This window comes from Dermochelys coriacea, chromosome 10, assembly GCF_009764565.3.
Source record: "Dermochelys coriacea isolate rDerCor1 chromosome 10, rDerCor1.pri.v4, whole genome shotgun sequence".
NCBI classification, from domain to species: domain Eukaryota; kingdom Metazoa; phylum Chordata; order Testudines; family Dermochelyidae; genus Dermochelys; species Dermochelys coriacea.
In genome coordinates, this window is record NC_050077.1 from 60350927 (window position 1) to 60371965 (window position 21039).

The 21039-nt window shown below is 41.7% G+C and overlaps 1 protein-coding gene across 3 annotated transcripts in view; it reads left to right on the plus strand.

Annotated features, from left to right (window-relative positions):
- The window catches only part of RFX7 (regulatory factor X7), a 117177-nt gene that overhangs the window by 85109 nt on the left and 11029 nt on the right, over window positions 1-21039 (plus strand). The window contains exons 5-7 of one of the 3 annotated variants that reach the window (XM_038418792.2): window positions 7988-8104; window positions 11691-11775; window positions 12523-12730. In XM_038418792.2, the coding sequence (XP_038274720.1) occupies window positions 7988-8104; window positions 11691-11775; window positions 12523-12730 (410 nt within the window). Of the gene's footprint in view, window positions 1-7987; window positions 8105-11690; window positions 11776-12522; window positions 12731-12877; window positions 13003-17284; window positions 17520-21039 lie in introns of those variants that run through there. The other 2 variants (XM_043494231.1, XM_043494232.1) reach the window with 2 other exon arrangements.

The window sequence follows — 21039 nt, forward strand, 5'->3', positions numbered from 1 at the left end:
AAGGCCCAGAGAACACAGATGGTGATGCTGCTTGCATCCGAAAGCTGCCCGGACCCCTATGCTGCTACCCTGTTTGTGGCAATGCTGCCTGCTGAAATCATTGTTATACCAATAAAATAAAAACCAGCAGGATCTTATTAAAGGGAATAAGGCAAAATGCCACATTTATTGTGAATCCAGAAAGAATCATAGTAAACAGTTAGTTGTAGCTATAGCATTCCGTTCAATTTCATATTTACACACAAACACACACAGGTTCTGCAAGGTTGTTATCATGGTTACCAGCCTTAGAGTTGCTTGTGCCAAGCTGGTGGCCTGGATATGAGGAGGGAACAGGGCCTCGTCAGATGTTCATCTGACGCTCCTGGAAGTTGGTTTGCAGAATCAGATCCCAAAGTTCTCAGTTTCTAGAGTCCATTTTTATAGGAATTTCTTCCTATGCCAGTCTATGGGAATTGCTTCATCATGCTGTTGCTGAATCAATCAGCAGATGGCACATTCCTGACGGCTCTGTGCTGCCAGAAGTTATCTTGTTCTTTGGTTCTCCCATTCTTGAGGCTGTTGGGTGGATTCCAGTCTGCCCTCCGGGGGTCCTCTGGTTCTTTCCGCTTGACCCCTTCTTCGGCCAATCGACATTGGATTCTTAGGCTGGCACCTCCATGATCATTTGTTATCCGCACCAACATCCATTCACATACATCCTCTATCTCTGTTTTAATCACAATTGTTAACAAAGCGAGATTAATACAACAAAAGGGCGGGGAGTCTTTGTGTGGTGTATCTGTTGTTACAAAGTATCGCTTTGAATCTCTCTCGTGTGAGTAGTAGTTGTTACAAAGAATTGCTTTGAGAACAGACTCCCTCTTAGGATGTACTAACACAATTAGCAGCTTTCAAGTTTCACACAGAGAGGAAGAGAAACAGTAAAACCAAGAGACCTCTTAATTAGTAATACCCTGGAATTTAAACTATGGGGAGTCAAACTCATTTGTGATTTTAATACAGAACTTCTTTAATATGATCCACCATCTTCACAGAGTCATAGCCAGCCTTAGGCATTGGCGACATGCATGATCGCCCAGGGTGCTGTGGTCAGAGGGATGTCATGGTCAACCCTTCTCCCCCCCCCCCGGCACCCGAAACACACACACACACACACACACACACACACACACACACAAACTTAAGGCCCCCTTAATTCCTGAGCACAGGGCCCAGAGCCAGGGAGGGCTAGGGGTGGGAGCACCTACCATGCGATGGGCTCCAGCTGTTAATCCTGGCTCGGCTGGGGAGGGATGGGACTTCCTCTTCCCCTGCATGGGCTGCTTCCGGGGCCAGGTCAGACCTATCTTCGGGAACCCTCTCTAGCTGCAGGAAGCTCTATACCCTCCCTTCCCTGCCCCCAGTGTCCTGCCCCCATTGCTCCCTAGCCACGTGGGAGGGGTCACTGTAAGGGGAGCTATCCCCCCATTTGCCCAACCCCAGTGCATCTAGGCTGAGAGTGCCATTTTCCCTAAGGCCGGCTCTGCACGGAGTGGTGTGGGAAAAGTGTCCTACTGTGAAGGAAGAAATAAGGAAGCTACCCCTAAAAACCTTCAGGAGAGGATTTCAGATATCTCCATGGAAATTACATCCAGGTCTCTCAGGAGGATACAAGGACATCCCTGTATCCATAAACAAACATCTCTGCATGCCTCCACCTTCCCATTGCCTAACATTACAGGGGAATTAAGAGCAGATAATAACTCTACATCTTTTCGTACAAGTAAAACAGGAGCTGATTGAGGAGATATCTGAGCCATTGGCAATTATCTTTGAGAAATCATGGAAGATGGGAGAGATTCCAGAAGACTGGAAAAGGGCAAATCTAGTGCCCATCTATAAAAAGGGAAATAAGGACAACCAGGGGAATTACAGACCAGTCACCTTAACTTCTGTACCCGGGAAGATAATGAAGCAAATAATAAATCAATTTGCAAACACCTAGAAGATAATGAGGTGATAAGTAACAGTCAGCATGTATTTGTCAAGAACAAATCGTGTCAAACTAGTCTGATAGCTTTTTTTGACAGGGTAACAAGCCTTGTAGATGGGGGGCAGCAGTAGATGTGGTATATCTTGACTTTAGTAAGGCTTTTGATACTGTCCCGCATGACCTTCTCATAAACAAAGTAGGGAAATAGAACCTAGATGGAGTTACTATAAGGTGGGTGCATAACTAGTTGGAAAATTGTTCCCAGAGAGTAGTTATCAGTGGTTCATAGTCATGCTGGAAGGGCATAGCAAGTGGGGCCCCGCAGGGATCGGTTCTGGGTCTCGTTCTGTTCATTATCTTCATCAATGATTTAGATAATTGCATGGAGAGTACACTTATAAAGTTTGCGGACGATACCAATCAGGGAGGGGTTGCAAGTGCTTTGGAGGTTAGGATTAAAATTAAAAATCTGGACAAACTGGAGAAGTGGTCTGAAGTAAATAGGATGAAATTCAATAAGGACAAATGCAAAGTACTCCTACTTATGAAGGAACAATCAGTTGCACACATACAAAATGGGAAATGACTGCCTAGGAAGGAGTACTTTGGAAAGGGATCTGGGGGGCATGGTGGATCACAAGCTAAATATGAGTCAACAGTGTAACACTTTGCAAAAAAAAAAAAAAAAAAAAAAAAAAGCAAACAGCATTCTGTAGGCAATACATGAGAAGTAATTCTTCCTCTGTACTCCACACTGATTAGGCCTCAACTGGAGTATTGTGTCTAGTTCTGGGTGCCACATTTCAGGAAAGATGTGAAGAAAGTCCAGAGAAGAGCAACAAAAATGATTAAAAGTCTAGAAAACATGACCTATGAGGGAAGATTAGAAAACATGGGTTTGTTTAGTCTGGAGAAGAGAAGACTCAGAGGGGATATAACAGTTTTCAAGTACATAAAAGGTTGTTACAAGGAGGAGGGGAAAAAATTGTTCTTAACCTCTGAGGATAGGACAAGAAGCAATGGGCTTAAATTGCAGCAAGGGAGGTTTAGGTTGGACATTAGGAAAAACTTCCTAACTGCCAGAGTGGTTAAACGCTGGAATAAATTGCCTAGGGATGTGGAATCTCCATCATTGGAGATTTTTAAGAGCAAGTTAGACAAACACCTGTCAGGGATGATCTAGATAATACTTAGTCCTGCCTTGAATGCAGGGGACTGGACTAGATGACCTCTTGAGGTCCCTTCCAGTTCTACGATGGTGAGCCAGGCACTATCTTCACATTTAAACATTCTAAGGGAGAATGCATGCACATGCTGTCCTGAGGTTCCTTCCCCCTGGATTGGGCTCTTCCGTGCTTGGGCTGAGGCGACTTGTGGGAGGGTCAAGAAGGGTCACATGCCCCCTCATCCCCCAGCAGCTGGTCTGAGCGGGGAGAGGAAGGGACAGGGCTAGAGCCTCTTCCAGCCACACTGCCTGGGATGCTGTCCAGTGCAGCGCAGTGTCCCGGCTGACTGCGAGAGCACTTGGCTGCGGTAGCAGCAGGCTGCCCTCCACCCAGTCTCAGCTTCTGGGGACAGCGGCTGAGTGAGCCTGAGCCCCCATCCCTTCCAGCATGCTCAGAGTCGGCTCCTGTCCCCAGAAGCTGTGCCTAGGCAGGGAGTGGGCTGCCGCTGCTCTCCAGCCAGGCTTTCTTGCAGCCAGCTACTGCTGCGCACACAGCATGCTGGCTGTGAGAGAGCCTGCAGCCTGGCTGGGGAGAGGAGCAGCAGCAGCTGGCTCCCTGCCCAGGCACAGCTTCTGGGGACAGGAGTCGACTCTGAGTATGCTGGGGGAGGGGCCCCCGACTTGCTCAGATACTATCCCGGAAGCCAAGCCTGGGCAGGAGGCAGCTCACTGCTGCCACAGCCAGGCACTCTCCCAGGCAGTTGCTGCCCTGCACCAGGTAGAGTCTGGGAGTGGCTCTGTCGCTCGGCTCTGGATGCCAGGAAAAGCAGCCGAATATGCTCAGGGGGAGCTGGCACAGTGGGAGGACAGAACCGCCCTCCCCGGTAACATGGGGTGGGGAGAGCACGGGGCCCGAGGAGGAGATACGTAGTGAGGTTATGTGTCCTTCCCATCAGTTGTCTTGCAGCATAGTTGGACCCCCTGACCCATATCCCTTCTCCTCTTCAGCCCCTCCAAGGTATCCACAGTGGCCTGTGGGTTTCTGATAGGGTCTCTGCCAGGGCATGCAGCTCATTGTAAAAGCAGCAGGGCTACAGTCCGGAACCAGATCAGGCGTTGGCCTCCCTGCCCTTGTGATATGCCTAACGCAGTTCCTTCGCTTTCATATGACATTGCTGCTAATCCCAGTCATATCCTTTTGCCTGCATCCCCAGTGCAATCTTTTCATAGATGTCCATGTTTCTATGGCTTGTCCATAGCTGTGTCTGCCCAGCCTCTTTTCCTCAGAGGCCCAGGAGAGCCAGTGTCCCTTGTCTACTGGTAAAGAATCAGGGCCTGCAGCAGAGCTAGTCTCCAGGCAGCCTCATTAGTACAAAGAAAAGGAGGACTTGTGGCACCTTAGAGACTAACAAATTTATTTGAGCATAAGCTTTCGTGAGCTACAGCTCACTTCATCGGATGCTGTAGCTCATGAAAGCTTATGCTCAAATAAATTTGTTAGTCTCTAAGGTGCCACAAGTACTCCTTTTCTTTTTGCAAATACGAACTAACACGGCTGCTACTCTGAAACCTCTCATTAGTACAGATTATCTGTAGCAGGCTGCCTACTTAGCCACATCATCTGTTTGGCTACAGAGGCCAGCAAGCTGGTTTTTAGCCAGCACTAGCAGCAGCTCGCTGGCTTCCCCACTCTCTCTGCTCCTTCGTTACATGGTTCCTGCAGCTCCTGCCTTCTACGCAGCCTTGCCTCTGTCCTGACCCAGTCTTGAACCCTCCGGCCTTTGTCTGCTCCCTTCCTTACTCCAGTTCCTCCTTCCAGTTTGACCTTTGGCTCTGGCTCCAGACTCTGGCTTGATCCTTAGTTCTGGTATCCATTTCCTGCCTTCCCATTTGACCCTGGACTTTGGCTCCAAACGACAGATGCCTACTCCGACCACTAGGCCTGATGCCCACTCTGACCACTAGGCTAGACTGCCTTTGTCCCATTTGCCTGACACTACTCCAGGCAGGACCACATCTAGAGTGCCTAGCCAACATGATTGATTGAGCTTTTGACCACAACACAGAAGAGCTGCTAGGTGTGCTCACCAAGCTGGGCAATCAGGAAAAGCCATTTCAAAATATTCAGGTGTATACAAGGGGGAGGGTGGCTTCCAGTCCTCTATGACCCTGGACAGTGGAAGTCACAATTTTGACCAGAGCAGTCAGCATCAAGCATTGTGGGACAGCTGCTGGGTCACTGTTAGGATCAACATAGGACAGGCAGCATCTACATTTGCCCTACATTGACTAGAGTATGTTGAGCATGTTTCAATGCTATTTGGGACGGTGGTGTTACTGTGTCACCACTTACGCTGGCAGGAGACAAATTTCAGTGTAGACACATGTACAAATAAGTTGTCAGAAGGCAACGTATGTCAGCCTAAGTTTGTAGTGTAGACCAGGCTTTTGAGTAGTCACAAGAATTTTCTTGGACTCCCAGCATCCTGGTCTTTTATGTTTCCACCATTCTCTTTCACCTACATAAAGCAAAAAGCATGAGATGATCTTGTCCCAAGAGAAACCTACTAGAGGGGCCAGCAAATCCTGCAAGTCTGAGCTCTCTGAATTTTACTGCAATCATCCCATCGCTCTGGGGGAGTGTAGAAGGGGAAATGGAGATCCTCTGGTGAGAGACGCCTCAGTCGTGTGACGACAGAGGCTTCCAGATGGATGACTGAATCCTCTAAGCTTCTCTGCTGGCTGCCTCCCCATGTCTGTATGGCTTCGGTTAAGTCATGCTGACTGATAGCAGCTGCAGAGGAGCTCACTGGGGGTTAATGCTATTGGTACTCCTTTCTCCCTTTGTATCTCCCAGGGAAGATTACTGGATCTGGGTACCCTTCACTCATGGAAAGGGAGGTCATTATCTACCAAACCTGTATACTCTCTGATCTCATAAAGATAATGATGAAAAACATGAATAGCAGATATTTGTTCAGTAATATGTGGGATCTTGACTGTCGTAGGGCTGCTTTACATGTTTCCTCTCAGTTCTATGGACTGATCACCTGCCTGCATTCTCCCCCATGTGTAAGGTGCTGGTCCCCTAGACCAGGAAGAACTTTTTACAGGCACCATTTTGTTCTCCATAGTTCTAACTTAAGTAAAATAACAAACACAAAAACAGTTCCTCAACCCACTCTGTGCTCCAGCTCCCAGAGGCCTGTCTCCTCTCATATCTCCCGTTACTCCCTCTCTACTGAGCTCTCTCAGCCCTTTACAGGGCTCACTTGATCCCTTCCCAGTTGGATCTCATAAATTCAACAGATCTGAGTAGCCCAGATCTCCTGGTCCTTAAAGGAGCAGGCCACCCTGTTATATTGACAGTGAAAATATGCTTTGCTTGTATCCCAACCTCTACAACCATCCACATTTGTCATGATTTCAGGAGAGAACCTTTGGTTGGCATATTGATATACAGAAAATCACTGCTACTTGGTGCCATTGTTATTCTTGCTGTAGCAGGTGGTACTGGGAATGAAACTCCAGTTTCTGCAGTGCTGTAGCATCTGTAAATTAGTTTCTCTAATCTATAGAATCATTGTGCTTTCTCTGTTTATTTTCAATTAGAAAGCTTTTTTGTTACATTCATAAAAGCTGAATTTTGCTAGCCTACATGTGCTTTGTGCTGTTTAGTTAGAATACCAGGCACTGTGGTTTGTGAAAAGGTGCTGTATAAGTACACACAGATTTCAACATTATCATTTAAGAACTTACTGTGTGGGTTTGGTTCCAAAACAGCTTTCCTGCTTTAACATGCTTCTTATTTTCCAGAACATTCACATTTTAGATTGAAATCATCCATTCTTGTTCTCTTGTTCTTGTTCAAGGTCACATTTTTGGGGGGAGAGGAATGGATGTTAGAGCAAAATTCCTTCTGCTGTTTTCTGAGTATTGGAGGAATGGGGAAAAGATACAACCATGCTTCGATCAGTATAGCTTATTTCCCTAAATGTACAGGAATATTCTACACAGATACAAGCATCGTTGAACCAATATCACTAGGTCACATTATGGGATTGCACTGCTATCTTTTTCTAAACCAATAATTGTTACTGTACAAAATCTCTATGTAGACCTGCCCTGGATTAACAGAGGCCTGCCAAACCCATATAACCAGTTTTAAACTTATAGAAGTGTGTCCACACAGGGATTTGCACAAATTTAACTAACCTGGCTTACTTAAACCAGGGCAAGTTTGTGTGAAGACAAACTCCTACAGGCTCTGTGGCTAATTAGCTATTCCCCATTAGTGCTAATATCCCAGATGAATGTATTAAATTAAGTTCTAACCTTTTTGGAGTTTTCATATGCAGGGCCTTTCACTCTCATGACATATAAGCAAAATCTCTCACCCTCTGTTTTTTGACTATTCATACATGGCCTCACACCTTGTTACATCCAAGCAATTTTAACCCAGGTATTGGCCAGTCAGATTTCTTCTTTTATCCAAGCTGTGTCTTAGATTTATGTAATGAAACATGTTGAAATAATAACCAAATTATACAGCAAATCCTAACCATTCTCCAGATAATGTCATGGTGTATTAAATCTCCGCGTGACTTGCCTTTGAACCTGAAAGAGTACAAGGCAGAAACGACAGTATTAACAGCTCTGTTTATGCATTTTTAATGTATTCAGTTCATTGTGGATATATTCATTAATATTAAATGTGGTTCTAAATATGGATGGGTCTGAGGGTTTTTTGTTTTTTTGTTTTGAAGCCTTTGATGGAAGTCTAATGTGTAGGATGGCCTTTTGCATTAATACCAGTTTCATTCACATTTTCTTTCCCTGTCTTTCAGGAGCTATTGTGACAATCTTGGCTACCATCCTTTAAGTGCTGCTGACTTTGGAAAGATCATGAAAAATGTCTTTCCAAATATGAAGGCCCGCCGTCTGGGCACAAGAGGCAAATCAAAATATCCTTTGCTAGAATGCTTTTCAGTAATCTCTTCTGCGCTTGCTTGAAGAACATCTGTTGTTGTAGCTCAACTACCAGCTAAATTTAGAAGTAAAATTAAATCAAGAAATGAAAACAATTTCCCCAAAGTGCTTTGTAGAATACTTGGAAATTTGTTAATCTTCTGTTGTTAAGATGTAAGACGAGTCTTCAGAAATTTTGCATCTGTTTGAGTTCATCTGATTCTAAATGTTTAGTTGTTCCTGTAGTTATTTACCTTGAAAAATAAAAAGAAGGGTGTTAGATAAAATAACTTGCATTAGATCCATGCAATATCTTTTATAAGTAAGGAGAATTATGATCTTAACTTCCTTGTCCTGTACCAGTGCAGATCAGTAATGTGAGAAATTAAGATGAAGCCATTGATGCCTCTTAAGCCATATTAAATTGTTGTTTAAAATTGCCACCTCTCACCCCAAAGAAGTGCTCAGGCTACAGAGCACTGTTTTTTTGGTAGGGGGAAAGAAAGGTTAATTGTTGTTTAAAAGAGGAGAGAATGAACTGGATGTCAGTTAGGAAGGCGTTTTGTATGCAAGAATCCACGAAAGCAATAACACAATTAACTGGTGACCTAAGATGTAACTTGGGATACCTGAAAGGATGATGTCAGAGCACAAATAGGTATCTCTACTATAGACAGGGCTATGCACAGGTAAAAGCATTAAAAAACCCAATAGGCCCAAACTTATGTCATCCCATCACTTAACAGGCAGCCAATGTGAAGAACTCAGGTCAAGCATAATATGAAAAAGTTTGCTCAAGCCAGTGAGGAAACATGCTGCATTATCATCATGAGCAAGCAATGAAAAAGCCCTGCCAGGAAGGAATTGCAGTATTAAACCTAAAGGCCATGAGGACATGTGTTGGTGTTCCGAGTTTGACTCACATAAGTAAGAGAGCAGCATGTATAGGTTGTGTAACTGAAACACCTCTATTCCATCTCTAACAAGGTAAGGATTCCTGGAAAAACTGGTTGAAAACTACATCAAGGTACTTAATCTTGCACATTACCTCTGAACAAGTCCACTCAGTAAGCAGAGACATGAAGGCAGTGAGAACTTGTATCTGTCAGGAATAATTTTGTCTTCCTAAAGCTGAGGATCAGTCTGTGTATTATGTATCTTTACATATGATGAAAGATGTGCTGGTCACCTCAAATAAAGAGGGGGTGGCTCTGATGCATCCAGCTGGCAAAGTCAGCCAATCATTCTTCCACATGTAAGATTGAGCATTCAGACTCCATGGGGCAACAGATATGTAACTGTATAATTTGCATGCCCATGTCTTTAGAAATGAGATCATGAGAAGGCCTCATAAATGTTGAGGCACATGGGAGATAGATCTCTGGGAGGGTATCACATTTCACATTCCTCACTGGTGATCTACTGTTTTCTGTCACCTCAGATTGACTCTTGTCCTCTAATGTCTGTACGACTTGAAACACTGGATGGTATTGGCATATTGTCTGTGTATGCAAGGCATGTGCTGCATGCAGGACAATTCTATCCAGCCCCCGAACACTCATTTAAACACACATTTTAATTTTTAATGGTGAGAGTAATTAACCATTGGAACAATTTACCAAGGGTCATGGTGGATTCTCCATCACTGACAATTTTTAAATCAAGATTGTATGTTTTTCTACAAGATCTGCTCCAGGAATTATTTTGTGGAAGGTTGAGGGCCTGTGCTATACAGCAGGTCGGACTAGATCAGTGGTTTTCAAACTTTTTTACTGGGGACCAATTTGAAGAAAATTGTTGATGCCTTTCACCCAACGGAGCTGGGGAGGAGGGGTTTGGGGTGTTGGAGGGTCTCAGGGCTGGGGCAGAGGGTTGGGCTGCGGGGATGAGGCCAGGAATGAGGGGTTCTGGGTGTGGGAGGCTGCTCTGGGCTGGGGCAGGGAGTTGAGATGTGGGAGAGGGTCAGGGCTCTGGGGTGGGGCCTGGGATAAGGGGTTTGGGGTGCAGGAAGGGGTTCTGGGTGGGAGGGATCAGGGCTGGAGCAGAGGATTGGGGTGCAGGAGGAGGTCAGGGCTCTGGGCTGGGGGTGCAGGCTTGGAGTGGGGGTGAGGATGAGGGGCTTGGGGTGCAGGAAGGGATTCCGGGTTGGGGGGGCTCAGGGCTGGGGCAGGAGATTGGGGTGTGGGAGGGGGTCAGGGCTCTGGGCTGGGGGTGCAGGCTCTGGGCTGGGGCAGGGATGAGGGGCTTGAGGTGCAGGAAGGGGTTCCGGGTTGGGAGGGCTAAGGGCTGGGGCAGGAGGTTGTGGTGCGGACTTCCCTCCAGCAGCCGTGGTGCAGAGCAGGCTTCCTGCCAATCCTGAAACCGTGAACCACACTGCTCCTCGGAAGCGGCCAGCAGCAGATCCGGCTCCTAGGTGGTGGTGTGCAAGCAGCTCCACATGGCTCTCGCCCGCAGGCACCGCCCCACCCCGCAGGCTCCCATTGCCCGGGAGCTGGTGTTCAGGGCGGGAGCAGTGTGCTGAGCCCTGTGGCCCCCCTGCCTAGAAGCCAGACCCGCTGCTGGCTGCTTCCGGGGCACACACGGTGTCAGGACAGGTAGGTACTAGCCTGCGTTAGCTGGGGAGCACCGCTGATGGGACTTTTAATGTCCCGGTTGGCGGTGCTGACCAGAGCTGCTAGGATCCCTGGGTGCTGAGCAAGATGACCCAGTGCCTTACATGCTACAACCCAGTACTGGGTCGTGACCCAAACTTTGAAAAACACTGGACTAGATTATCACACTGGACCCTTCTGGCCTTGGAATCTGTTTAAGGAGAGACTTCAGTTGGTAGCAGTTAACTATATATGCCCTCTAATTTAGAGAATCAGTGCTTGTAATAGGAAATCGGAAAATGACGAATAAAAAAAATAGTTCTCTTATCAAGTCAGGATGATTAAAATATGGCCTTATCTTGTAAAGGGGAGTTAATCTACCAGAGAGAGGCATAAAAAGAACCAATGGCTGAAAGTTAAAACCAGGCAAATTAAAATTAGAAATAAGACACACATTTTTAACCAGGAGGGTGATGATTAACCATTGGGACCACCTATCCAGGGAAGTGGTGAATTCTAGATCTCTTAGGGTCTTGAAATTCAGATTGGATGCCTTACTGGGTACCCAAACACAAGTACTTGGGCTCAATACAGGAGTAACTGGTTGAAATTGTTTGGCCTGTGTGAGGCAGGAGGTCAATCTACATGAATGGATGATCTCCTTTGGCCTTTAAATCCATGAAACGTACCAAGGGCCTACAAATGACACCATTTAGGCAGATTGCTGTGCTCACATGGAACCCCACTGACTTCATTTGGACTCCAGGGGGGGTACAAGACTCTACCCAGGCGGATGACAGTGCAGGACTGGGGTCCATCATTTACGCTTTTTGATTACTGGCTTAATGTAAAGGATTTTTTAATGTAATGCCAACAAGTGTGGGGCCTTTTACTTAAAAAGTCCATATTGGGAAAGCAGAAGAGTGAAAACATTTGTCATTTTGTTACAAACCAAGGAGCAGAGAATATTTAAACCTTAATTTATGATCACATATTGCTACAGTGGACTGAGGAAGAAAGCTTTTGTGCATATGCCAACACTGCCCAACCTTGGCTTCCATAAAACTGGAGATGGGGTACAGTATCTACATATGTATTTGTACAATCTAACTTTTACTATATTTTCTTCTAATATTTAACATTATTGAAACAACATTTCATAAGAAGTATACAGCTGAAGAGCTGTGCAGTTTAAAAATATATATATATATATAAGATTTTTTTTTTTACAAAACTCTCATATCCCAAAACAAGCCTAGTTGGATTTGCTTTAAACTTAAGTAACAATTTGAATGCTATTAATAAAAATGATGATCTGATTTAGCAGCTCTTCACAGTGTCACCACCTACAAATTATTATTTGTTAAATTCATAATTCTCTGTATTTTTGCCTTCACTATAAAAAATCCAAAAGATCAGTGTTAGAAAGGGAGCAGGAGTCACAATGACGCAAACATCTTCCAGATAACAGGTGGCATGCTAAATTGGTAGGCTCAGAAGAAAAGTAGCAAAACACTAAAAATGATTTGCTAATTTTAGTTTGGCTTTTCATGCCAGGGGCATTGGATTGTGGGTAGTGAAAGCACTGGAATTACTCATGCAGTATTCTTTCAGAACGGCAATAGTAACATAACATAATGTCTCTGCTTGTGCACAAGTGGTAGGAAAATATTGTTGTGTTTCATCTTGGATAATACTGATCTAGATGTAGAAAGTATAGATTTTTTTTAATTAAGTAAATGCATTCCATTGCAGTATCATCATTTGCTCTAGGGTTTCTCATTGCTTTTTAATAACTGAGCTTTGCTTTTTCTTTGCATTAGTTGGAAGGGTCAGATCCGTCAGGGCAACTACAAAGTGCTGATGAGGAAGTTGTGTCGGCCGCCTGTCGACTTGTGTGCGAATGGGCCCAGAAAGTCCTAAGCCAGCCATTTGATTCAGTCTTGGATTTAGCTCGTTTCCTTGTCAAAAGTCACTACATCGGCACCAAATCAATGGCAGCTTTAACTGTAATGGCAGGGGCGCCAGCAGGTAATGGGTTAACTCTTATTTCTGAACCTCTGGGATGGGTGATCTCTTATTTCAGAAGAAAATTAATGCATTTTGTGTAATGATGACTTTTTAAATTTAAATAGGGAGAACTGGGGAGACTGGGTGATCCAGAAGGACTAGCAGTTGGATACAGAATTTGCCATCTCTGTCACATGTTGGAATGTGGCCCAGTTGAGGAGTGACTGAAAGATACGTTAGTCTGATGATCATTAGGTGAAATGAGTTAGTAGTGTGAGTCCAGTCCGTAATGAGTAAGCAACCACTTCACTAACACCGTGGTTCCTGAAATCCCCCAGACCTTATGCATGTCCTGAATAGGGATGGATTTAAACAAATATTAAAGTGCTTGACTGAATCAGAGTCTAAATTGCTGACTTGGTTGGTTCCCTTGTTGGCTGGCTGAGCGTGGAGGCCTAGGGTTTGAAGTTGCAAAGCCCTGCAGTGGACTTGGAGGGCTGGAAAGGGGAAGCTTGAATTGCTATTGCCAGTGTTGTGCCTATTCTGTAACTTTATTTTCCCAGGCTGTTACAGTGGCTCCTTTCACCAGTGCTATAAGAGGAGAAAGTTAATACGACTATTTTTGCTGCAGTTGAGATTTTTATGTTTGTTAGTTGTAAGGAAAAATAGTGAGGATGTCGACTAAAATATTGTCATATCTGGTTGGAGCAGTTTTCTACCTGGGAAGAGAGAGAGAAGCCTTTACATAACTATGGTTTACATTCACTGGGATTATTTCATGGGGACTGTGGAACCCTGATTGCTGCTCCAAAAGAACTACTACTCTGAAATCCAGTAAGCATCTGAACAGTAGAGAAAGGAGGTGAAGGGAGGAATATTTGGCTACATTAATGTTAATTTTGACAGTACACAGGGTACATTCTGGAGTGATGGACAGCTTTCTCCCTCAATTCTTCAACCTGGGGTGCCTTTTAGACTGCTTCACTGTGGAAGCAACCATTCCTGGTTTGCCCGCATGCAGCCTCCAGCATGTAAATTGCTCATATACTGTATGAGAGTTCTAGCCAGCCACTCCTGAATTATATTACAGAGTAATACCAGCAAATTCCCAGTCCCAGACTTGTCCCCAAAAATGTGCATCTTGTATTTCCCAGTACCCTCCTTAACAATGCAAGCTCATAGAAAGTCCATCATTTTATTAATAGAAAATGATAGGCACAAATCTTGTTATCTCAAAGAGAGTTCCCCAATAGGGTTGCCAACTTTCTAATTGCTGACAACCGGACCCGCCCCCAGCCCTGCCACCTGCTAGCATATGTTGATGACCCGTGCATCCTTCCTTCTCCGCCCACAATAACTGGACTTTTAGTGTCCAGTCAGTACATCTGACCAGACACTGCCAGGTCCCCTTTTCAATCAACTGGGCACCTGGCAACCTTATTCCCCAAACACTTCAATTCAAACACAATGGCTTAGATAAAACAGTAAAACAAATTTATTAACTACAGAAAGATAGATTTTAAGTTTTTTCAAGTAATGAGACATAAAAATCAGAATTTGGTTACAAGAAAATAAGAGGAAAAACGCAACTAATATCTAACTTAACAAGCTAAAGTTAATTCCAAGTAAAATGTCTCTCTCACCACATGATTTTGCACTTTTACTGGCTGGATGCCTTTCAACCAGAAACCCTCTCCCAATCCAACGCTCCTTTCCTTCTCTTTTATGCATTGTGGATGTTGTGGGCAGCAAGAAAGGGAGGAGAGATAATCTGAGGAATTTGGTCCCCTTTTTTTATAACAATTCTCTTCATTGAGAATTATCTTCTGCTGGGGTTCATGTGACAGAGAGTCTGTGGGATGGGGACTTCCAGCTGTTTCTTTGCCAACATATAAATTTCTCACTCACAGCCTTGGTCTTGCCAAAGAATTAACCAGCTGCTTAATTAATTAGCTGCTTAACCAGATGATAGTCCATTTGATTATGCTGACGCCTGGCTAGCCTTTTGTCTCTGGAGAACTAGTTTGAAGTGGTTTCCCTAGACTTGGAACATGTATTATACAGCAGAATTTTTTAACTTTACATGCAATGTAGGAAAATATTTTACCAGAACAACGTTCAGCAGATTGTTTTCAAATGATACCTCACATAGCATACTTCGTACAAAATTCATCATAGTCTTGTAAAAAGAGTGAACATAAGGGTACAGATCTCACAAGCATCTGAACAGTAGAGAAAGGAGATGAAGTGAGGAATATTTGGCTACATTAATTGTTACTAAAAGAATTCAGGGTGGCCTCTCTCAAATACATGTCCCCAGTCTCCAGAAACTGGTTATGAATTCACAATCTCATGTAGAGATGGGGTAAATCCCGGTCACCTGAGGCATTTTACAATCAGGATGTAGCACTCTAGTTCAGCGTGGCCATTCACGTTGGTATCCATTTCACAGGTGTTTGCAGAGTTTGTATGTAGAATTAAAGAACATCTGTTCCCTTTCTGTACAGGAGAATACTGAATACTGGTGGTTCTTTGAAAGCAATATATAGGGAGAATGAATATCAAATTGATTATGGATTTTTTAAAAAGGATTTTTCAATTTAAACTAAATACATTTTCCTTTAAAATGTAAAATGTTAGAAGTTGCATATGAAATCATGATAATCTTCGTTAAGCCTACATTTACTATTATATATTAAAATAATTTAAATAAATAAAAAGTTGCATCAGTGAACCTTCCTCAAATGAATTAAAGGGTGCTGCTTTTTTAATTTTATACAGAATTCGGGGGAAAACATGTTTATTGAGGTCAACGCAAGCTTTATAAATAGGTCACAATGTCATGCATTGCATTAAGTATCTGTTATTTTCAGTCTTACAGTGGAGCAAATGTTACTTACATTTTTCCAAATGTAAGTATTTTCAGTTTCTGTTATATAAAAAAGCTTTGGATTTAATTACTTTTGATTTCATATAAGTAGTAGGTGCGTGGAGAATATTTTCTTCATTTGGTCTAGTTCATTCAAATTTGAGAAACCAATTGGGAGTTGAAAAAGTTGTGTTCCTCTTTCAGATTATGAATAAAAACCAGAATGAGATCTACTAATTCTAAAAACTTGAAGGAAATGGGGCTAGATTTTCAAAGTTAGTTAGGCCATAGAAACCCATCTGTATCTTTAGGTACCTAAATACTTTTGAAAATCTGACCCATGGTGACCAGAAAAAACCTGTCAATTCATTAACTCCACAGTTAATATTTCCTTTGTTTAATAAATCAGTTAGTTTTAAATGCAAAACATGTTTTGATGAACTTAAGTTTTTTTCTTATGTATCCAGCACTTAAGATAATATAATTTTACTAATAAAAACCATTTAAAAATGCTGGTTTGGTACATTTTTAATTGAATTCCAGCTTCCATCCAAATGCAGTTTAAAACCAATTCTGAGTATAAAGTTATTATCTAGTAAATAAGAAATGCTTAATTCACCATTTTCTAACAAAGAAAAGTAAAAAGAATCTGAATAAATGTATGTTGAGGCATATGATTGCTTAAATAAATGTGTATGTGCAAATTTAATGTAAAGACTATATTTGGTTGCACATTAATGTTAATGGTTATACCAACCAAGGGGAATCAACCTTTTAGTAGAAAAATAACTAAAAAGTACAAATGCAAAACAAGATTACAACCAATAAAGGTTTCCTGGTTGCTGATTTAAATTAAGATTAAAATCAAGTTTGATTGAAATCAGTGCACCCTGCTGCATATCAGCACTTGGATGGTGAATTTACTATCCCTTCCAGACTAGCCCCAGACGGGCTCTCAAAACACTTGAGACAGTGGATAAAAATCAATGATTTTGTTTAAAAAAATTTAAAAAAACAAACGGATTTTTGTATTTAAATTGGATTTTGAGGAAAAAACCTATCTAAAGATCGTTTTAATTAAGATACATTATAGCTCAAAGATCTCTCATCATGGAATAGGGATTATAAATTCTAATTCTATAGTATGAGACAATATATTCATGTAATGTTTAAGAAAAGTTTTGTAAATGAGTTCCAATTGTTCATGGATTAGGGACCCAATCTTATGAGGTTCCAGTGGCTTCTATATAGATTATTTAGGTTAATCTTTCTATCTTCTCAATGGGACTCAGTGCTCAGTCTAGAAGATAACATCAGAGATGCTTAGTTTTACAGTTCTCAAACTGTGGATTTGTGTCTCCGGAGATAACATGCTTATTAAGAGCAAAAATGTTTTTAAATAAATAATATATAGAGGTGAAAAATAACAGACCTCAACCCTATTGTCCCTCTGCAAATTTGTGTACACAGAGTCAATCGCTTACCTCTCTCTAAAAGTGCAAAGTTTCAAAAAGTTCAATGAATAGAAGATTTTGGGGGGCGGAATAGATTTGGACAAGAAGAAGTCTGGAGATAAATGTGAGAAGGGAGGGACAGGCAGTAGAAACAAAAGTGAAACTGTTTGAGCAGCATAATCCAGAAGTCTTGAGGTCTTTCTGAGTGTAGCCTTCATTGATTTGAGATTTACCATACCATTCTCTCACTAGAAGGGAAAACCTATAATGGCAGCAGGCCGTAAAAAAGATCGAGTTTGGGAATATTTTAATGAAGTTCCTCTACCTATGGGTAAGATAGACAAGCATGCAAAATGCAAACAGTGCAACAAAGAAATGCAAGGCCTGGTTGCTCAAATGAAACAACAACATGAGAAGCGTTTCTTCTCAGGAGGAAGCTGCATTGAAGATGATGAAAGGAATATGTCTGAACATGCAGGATCGTCAGGTTGGTAAACTTTTTTATTTCATACTTTTTCTTAAGGACTGCCTGTCTTCCTTCTGGACTATTCTTGAATTCTCATGTTTGAGCAAAAAATATAGGTGTTACTCTATGGTACTATCATTTTAGATGCAGTTGTGATAAAAAATAAATAGCTGAAATAGGCAGATCTTCCTCTTTTTACAATTTCACCTTTAAAGTAGTATTGAGTGTCAGTGAATTCAGTGAGTATTACTAAATGAGCAGTGTGGTGGTAATAATTAAATAACTGCATTGACTTATTTTGTTTAGGAGAATCCATCCTCAACATACAGGATTCTGAAGACTATCCACCTGCAAGATCACCATCATTTTCTATAGTTTCAGAGTTATCTGCCAATGATAGAGTTTCAGTCTCATCATGTATGTCACATAGCCACAGTATATCACCTGTAGCAAAAAGAAAAAAATCTCCATCATCCAGAAACAACCATAGATAAGTTTGTGATAAGAACCAGCAGATTACAAAAAGAGGTAATTGATGAAAAAATTGCCCGGTTTGTTTATGCAACAAACTCTCCTTTCTGTATGATTGAGAACCCACACTTCATTAATATGATTCAGTCATTAAGACCAGGATACAGTCCACCCAACAGAGTATATGTCACAGCAAATTGCTGGATAAAGTGTTTGAAAGAGAAATTGAGCAGTGTGCAAAAGGTCTAGAGCAGTGGTTCTTAACCTTTACTGCAGCCTGCACCCCTTTGGTTCTCAAAATGTGTTGTCGTACCCCTTATCAAAATCGTTGAAGTAGGTCAGTTCTTTAAACCTAGATATATTTTTTGTTTGTATATTACAGTAATTGTTAAAAATGTATAATGTTAATAAATACATAGGTTTGATGAAACAAAGTAGTTGTACGTATGTGCCTGTGCTTAATTTGTGTTTTCAATGATTTACCTTCTAAAAAATCTGGCATGTCTCGCACGCCCAGAAAGGGCATCTTGCACCCCAGGTAAAGAACCACTGGTCTAAAGGGTGAAATTGTTAACCTGAGTCTTGATGGGTGGAGCAATGTCCACAATGATCCTGTTGTATGTGCTTGTGTGACAACAAAAGAAGGGAATGTCTTCCTTACAGAACCAATTGATACATCAGGAAATGCACACACAGCAGAATCCTTACAAGAAGTAACAGTAAAAGCTATAACAAACTGTGAAAAAAAATCCATATGTCTGGTACGCAGCCTGGTCACAGACAATGCTGCAAATGTATCCAAGATGAGAAGAAATTATTTAGAAGAGAGTGAAGAGAGTTTGCAAGCTAATAACGTATGGTTGCAGTGCTCATTTGATGCACCTCCTAGCCAAAGACTTCAGTGTTCCAGAAATAAAGGCTAATGTTGTTGAAATTGCAAAATACTTCTGTAACAACCATTTTACAGCAGCTGCTCTGAAAAAAGTGGGAGGAACCAAGCTAACTCTCCCACGAGATGTGCGATGGAACTCAGTAGCAGACTGTTTTGAGCATTGTATCAAGAACTGGCCTAATCTGATGACTGTTTGTGAACAAAATTGTGAAAAAATAGATGGCACTGTCACAGTCAAAGTTCTCAACACTGAGCTTAAGAGAAATGTTGAACACATGCTGAGTATCCTGAAGCCTATTTCTGTAGCCTTGAATAAAATGCAGGGAAATTGCTGTTTTATTGCTGATGCTGTTGAAATTTGGAAGGAACTGAGTGAGATCTTAAAAAGAGAAATGTGCAATGACAGAGTTAAATTACAAGCATTAAAAAACGAATGGGACAAGCACTATCTCCAGTTCGTTTTCTTGCAAATATCCTCAATACTCGGCACCAGGGTCAAACCTCAACTGCTGAAGAAGAGGAGCTGGCTATGACATGGACATCCAGCAATCATCCCTCCATAATGCTAACTATAATAAACTTCAGAGCTAAGGGCGAACCATTCACGAAATGTGTGTTTGCTGATGATGTTTTAAAGAAAGTCACACCAGTGAACTGGTGGAAGTCACTTAAGCATTTGGATTCAGAGATTGTTGAAGTGATGATTTCACTTTTAACAGCAGTAGCTTCTTCTGCCCATGTAGAAAGAATATTTTCTTCCTTTGGACTAATTCATTGCAAATTGAAAAATCGTTTGGGACCTGAAAAAGCAGGAAAGCTTGTTTTTCTTTTCCAGATTATGAATAAACAGGAAAATGAAAGTGAAGACGACTGAGTTAGCTGCAGAAGCCAGTATTATAAGTTTCTCATATTGACTTGGCTGACGTAGTCTATTTAATTTTTGTTGGTTTTTTTTAAATATTTCATTTAACTATTTTAGTTAAAAACAATTTTAACAAAAACAAACTTGATTTTAAAAAACTTGAATGTTTAACTAAATTCAAAAATTCATATGCTTGTTTTGTTAAAATATTATGTTTGCCGTTGAAGAAAAAATCCAGAATACATAACAATGTTTTAGTTAAATAAAACCATTTAAATATCTGTCTGGTGATGTCCTCCTCCTAATACAGCATGGCAAGAAAATCCTCCAAATATTAATGATTAACCTGTTGAATTGGAGATAGTTCACCTCCCAATGACTTCATAAATATCTGCTTCAGTTACCTTTGGTAAATGAAATAACCAGACAATCATTCATTTTCTGATATAGCTGTAAAACTATCTGAAAAGTTTTCAAAATAAATCACTTTAAAAATGCACAGTGTGTACCTTCTAAAAATGAAACCTATATCTATCTCTGAGTTGTGAAGAATATGTGTATTAAGGTTATAACAACCAACAAGAATGCACTTTTATGTAGAAATCCATAATTAAATAGAGTCTTCCTGACTAGTGATTTAAATCAATTTGATTTAAATCAAATCCAGCCTGACTTGAGAGCATGCATAACTTGAAGCATATGATCAATGACATTAAAATCAAGGGGACTAGGCATATGCTTACATACTTTGTTGGAGCAGGGCTGTAGTAGCACAGTGACAGCACTTCAGAAATACATATAGATAGATTTGGTGTGAATTTTCTGTTAGGTGAATTTGTCTCATCTCTTTCTTAATTTTCTTTCAACAACTGAAGTTCTCAGGGGCAATCTTGATGCATGTCAGGTGCAAACTGTCCTGAAATGTTTGATCTGGTTCAGGTAACACAAGTAGGTCAGCAGGTGTCAGCATCAACCATACTAAAAATAGAGCTTGTGGATGGGCTTCTGCTGGTGGAAGTTTGTGAGATTGTGCAGCTCTCCCAAATATTTTATCTTATTTAGCTTTTCATTTATGATTAAGGAGCTGCAGTAAATACTCCATTGTTAAAGTTAAAAGACAATTTACACATAAGAACATAGGAATTGCCATCCCTTGATACATCTAGTCCGGTATCCTATCTCCAAGAGTGGCCAAAACCCAATGGTTTAGACGAAGGTGCAAGAAACTTCCTAATCCTTAATAGATTGAGGCTGGCTTAAGCCCTGAAGCATGAGGTTTACTATCTCTTCCAAAATTTATAGTAACAGTAACTATT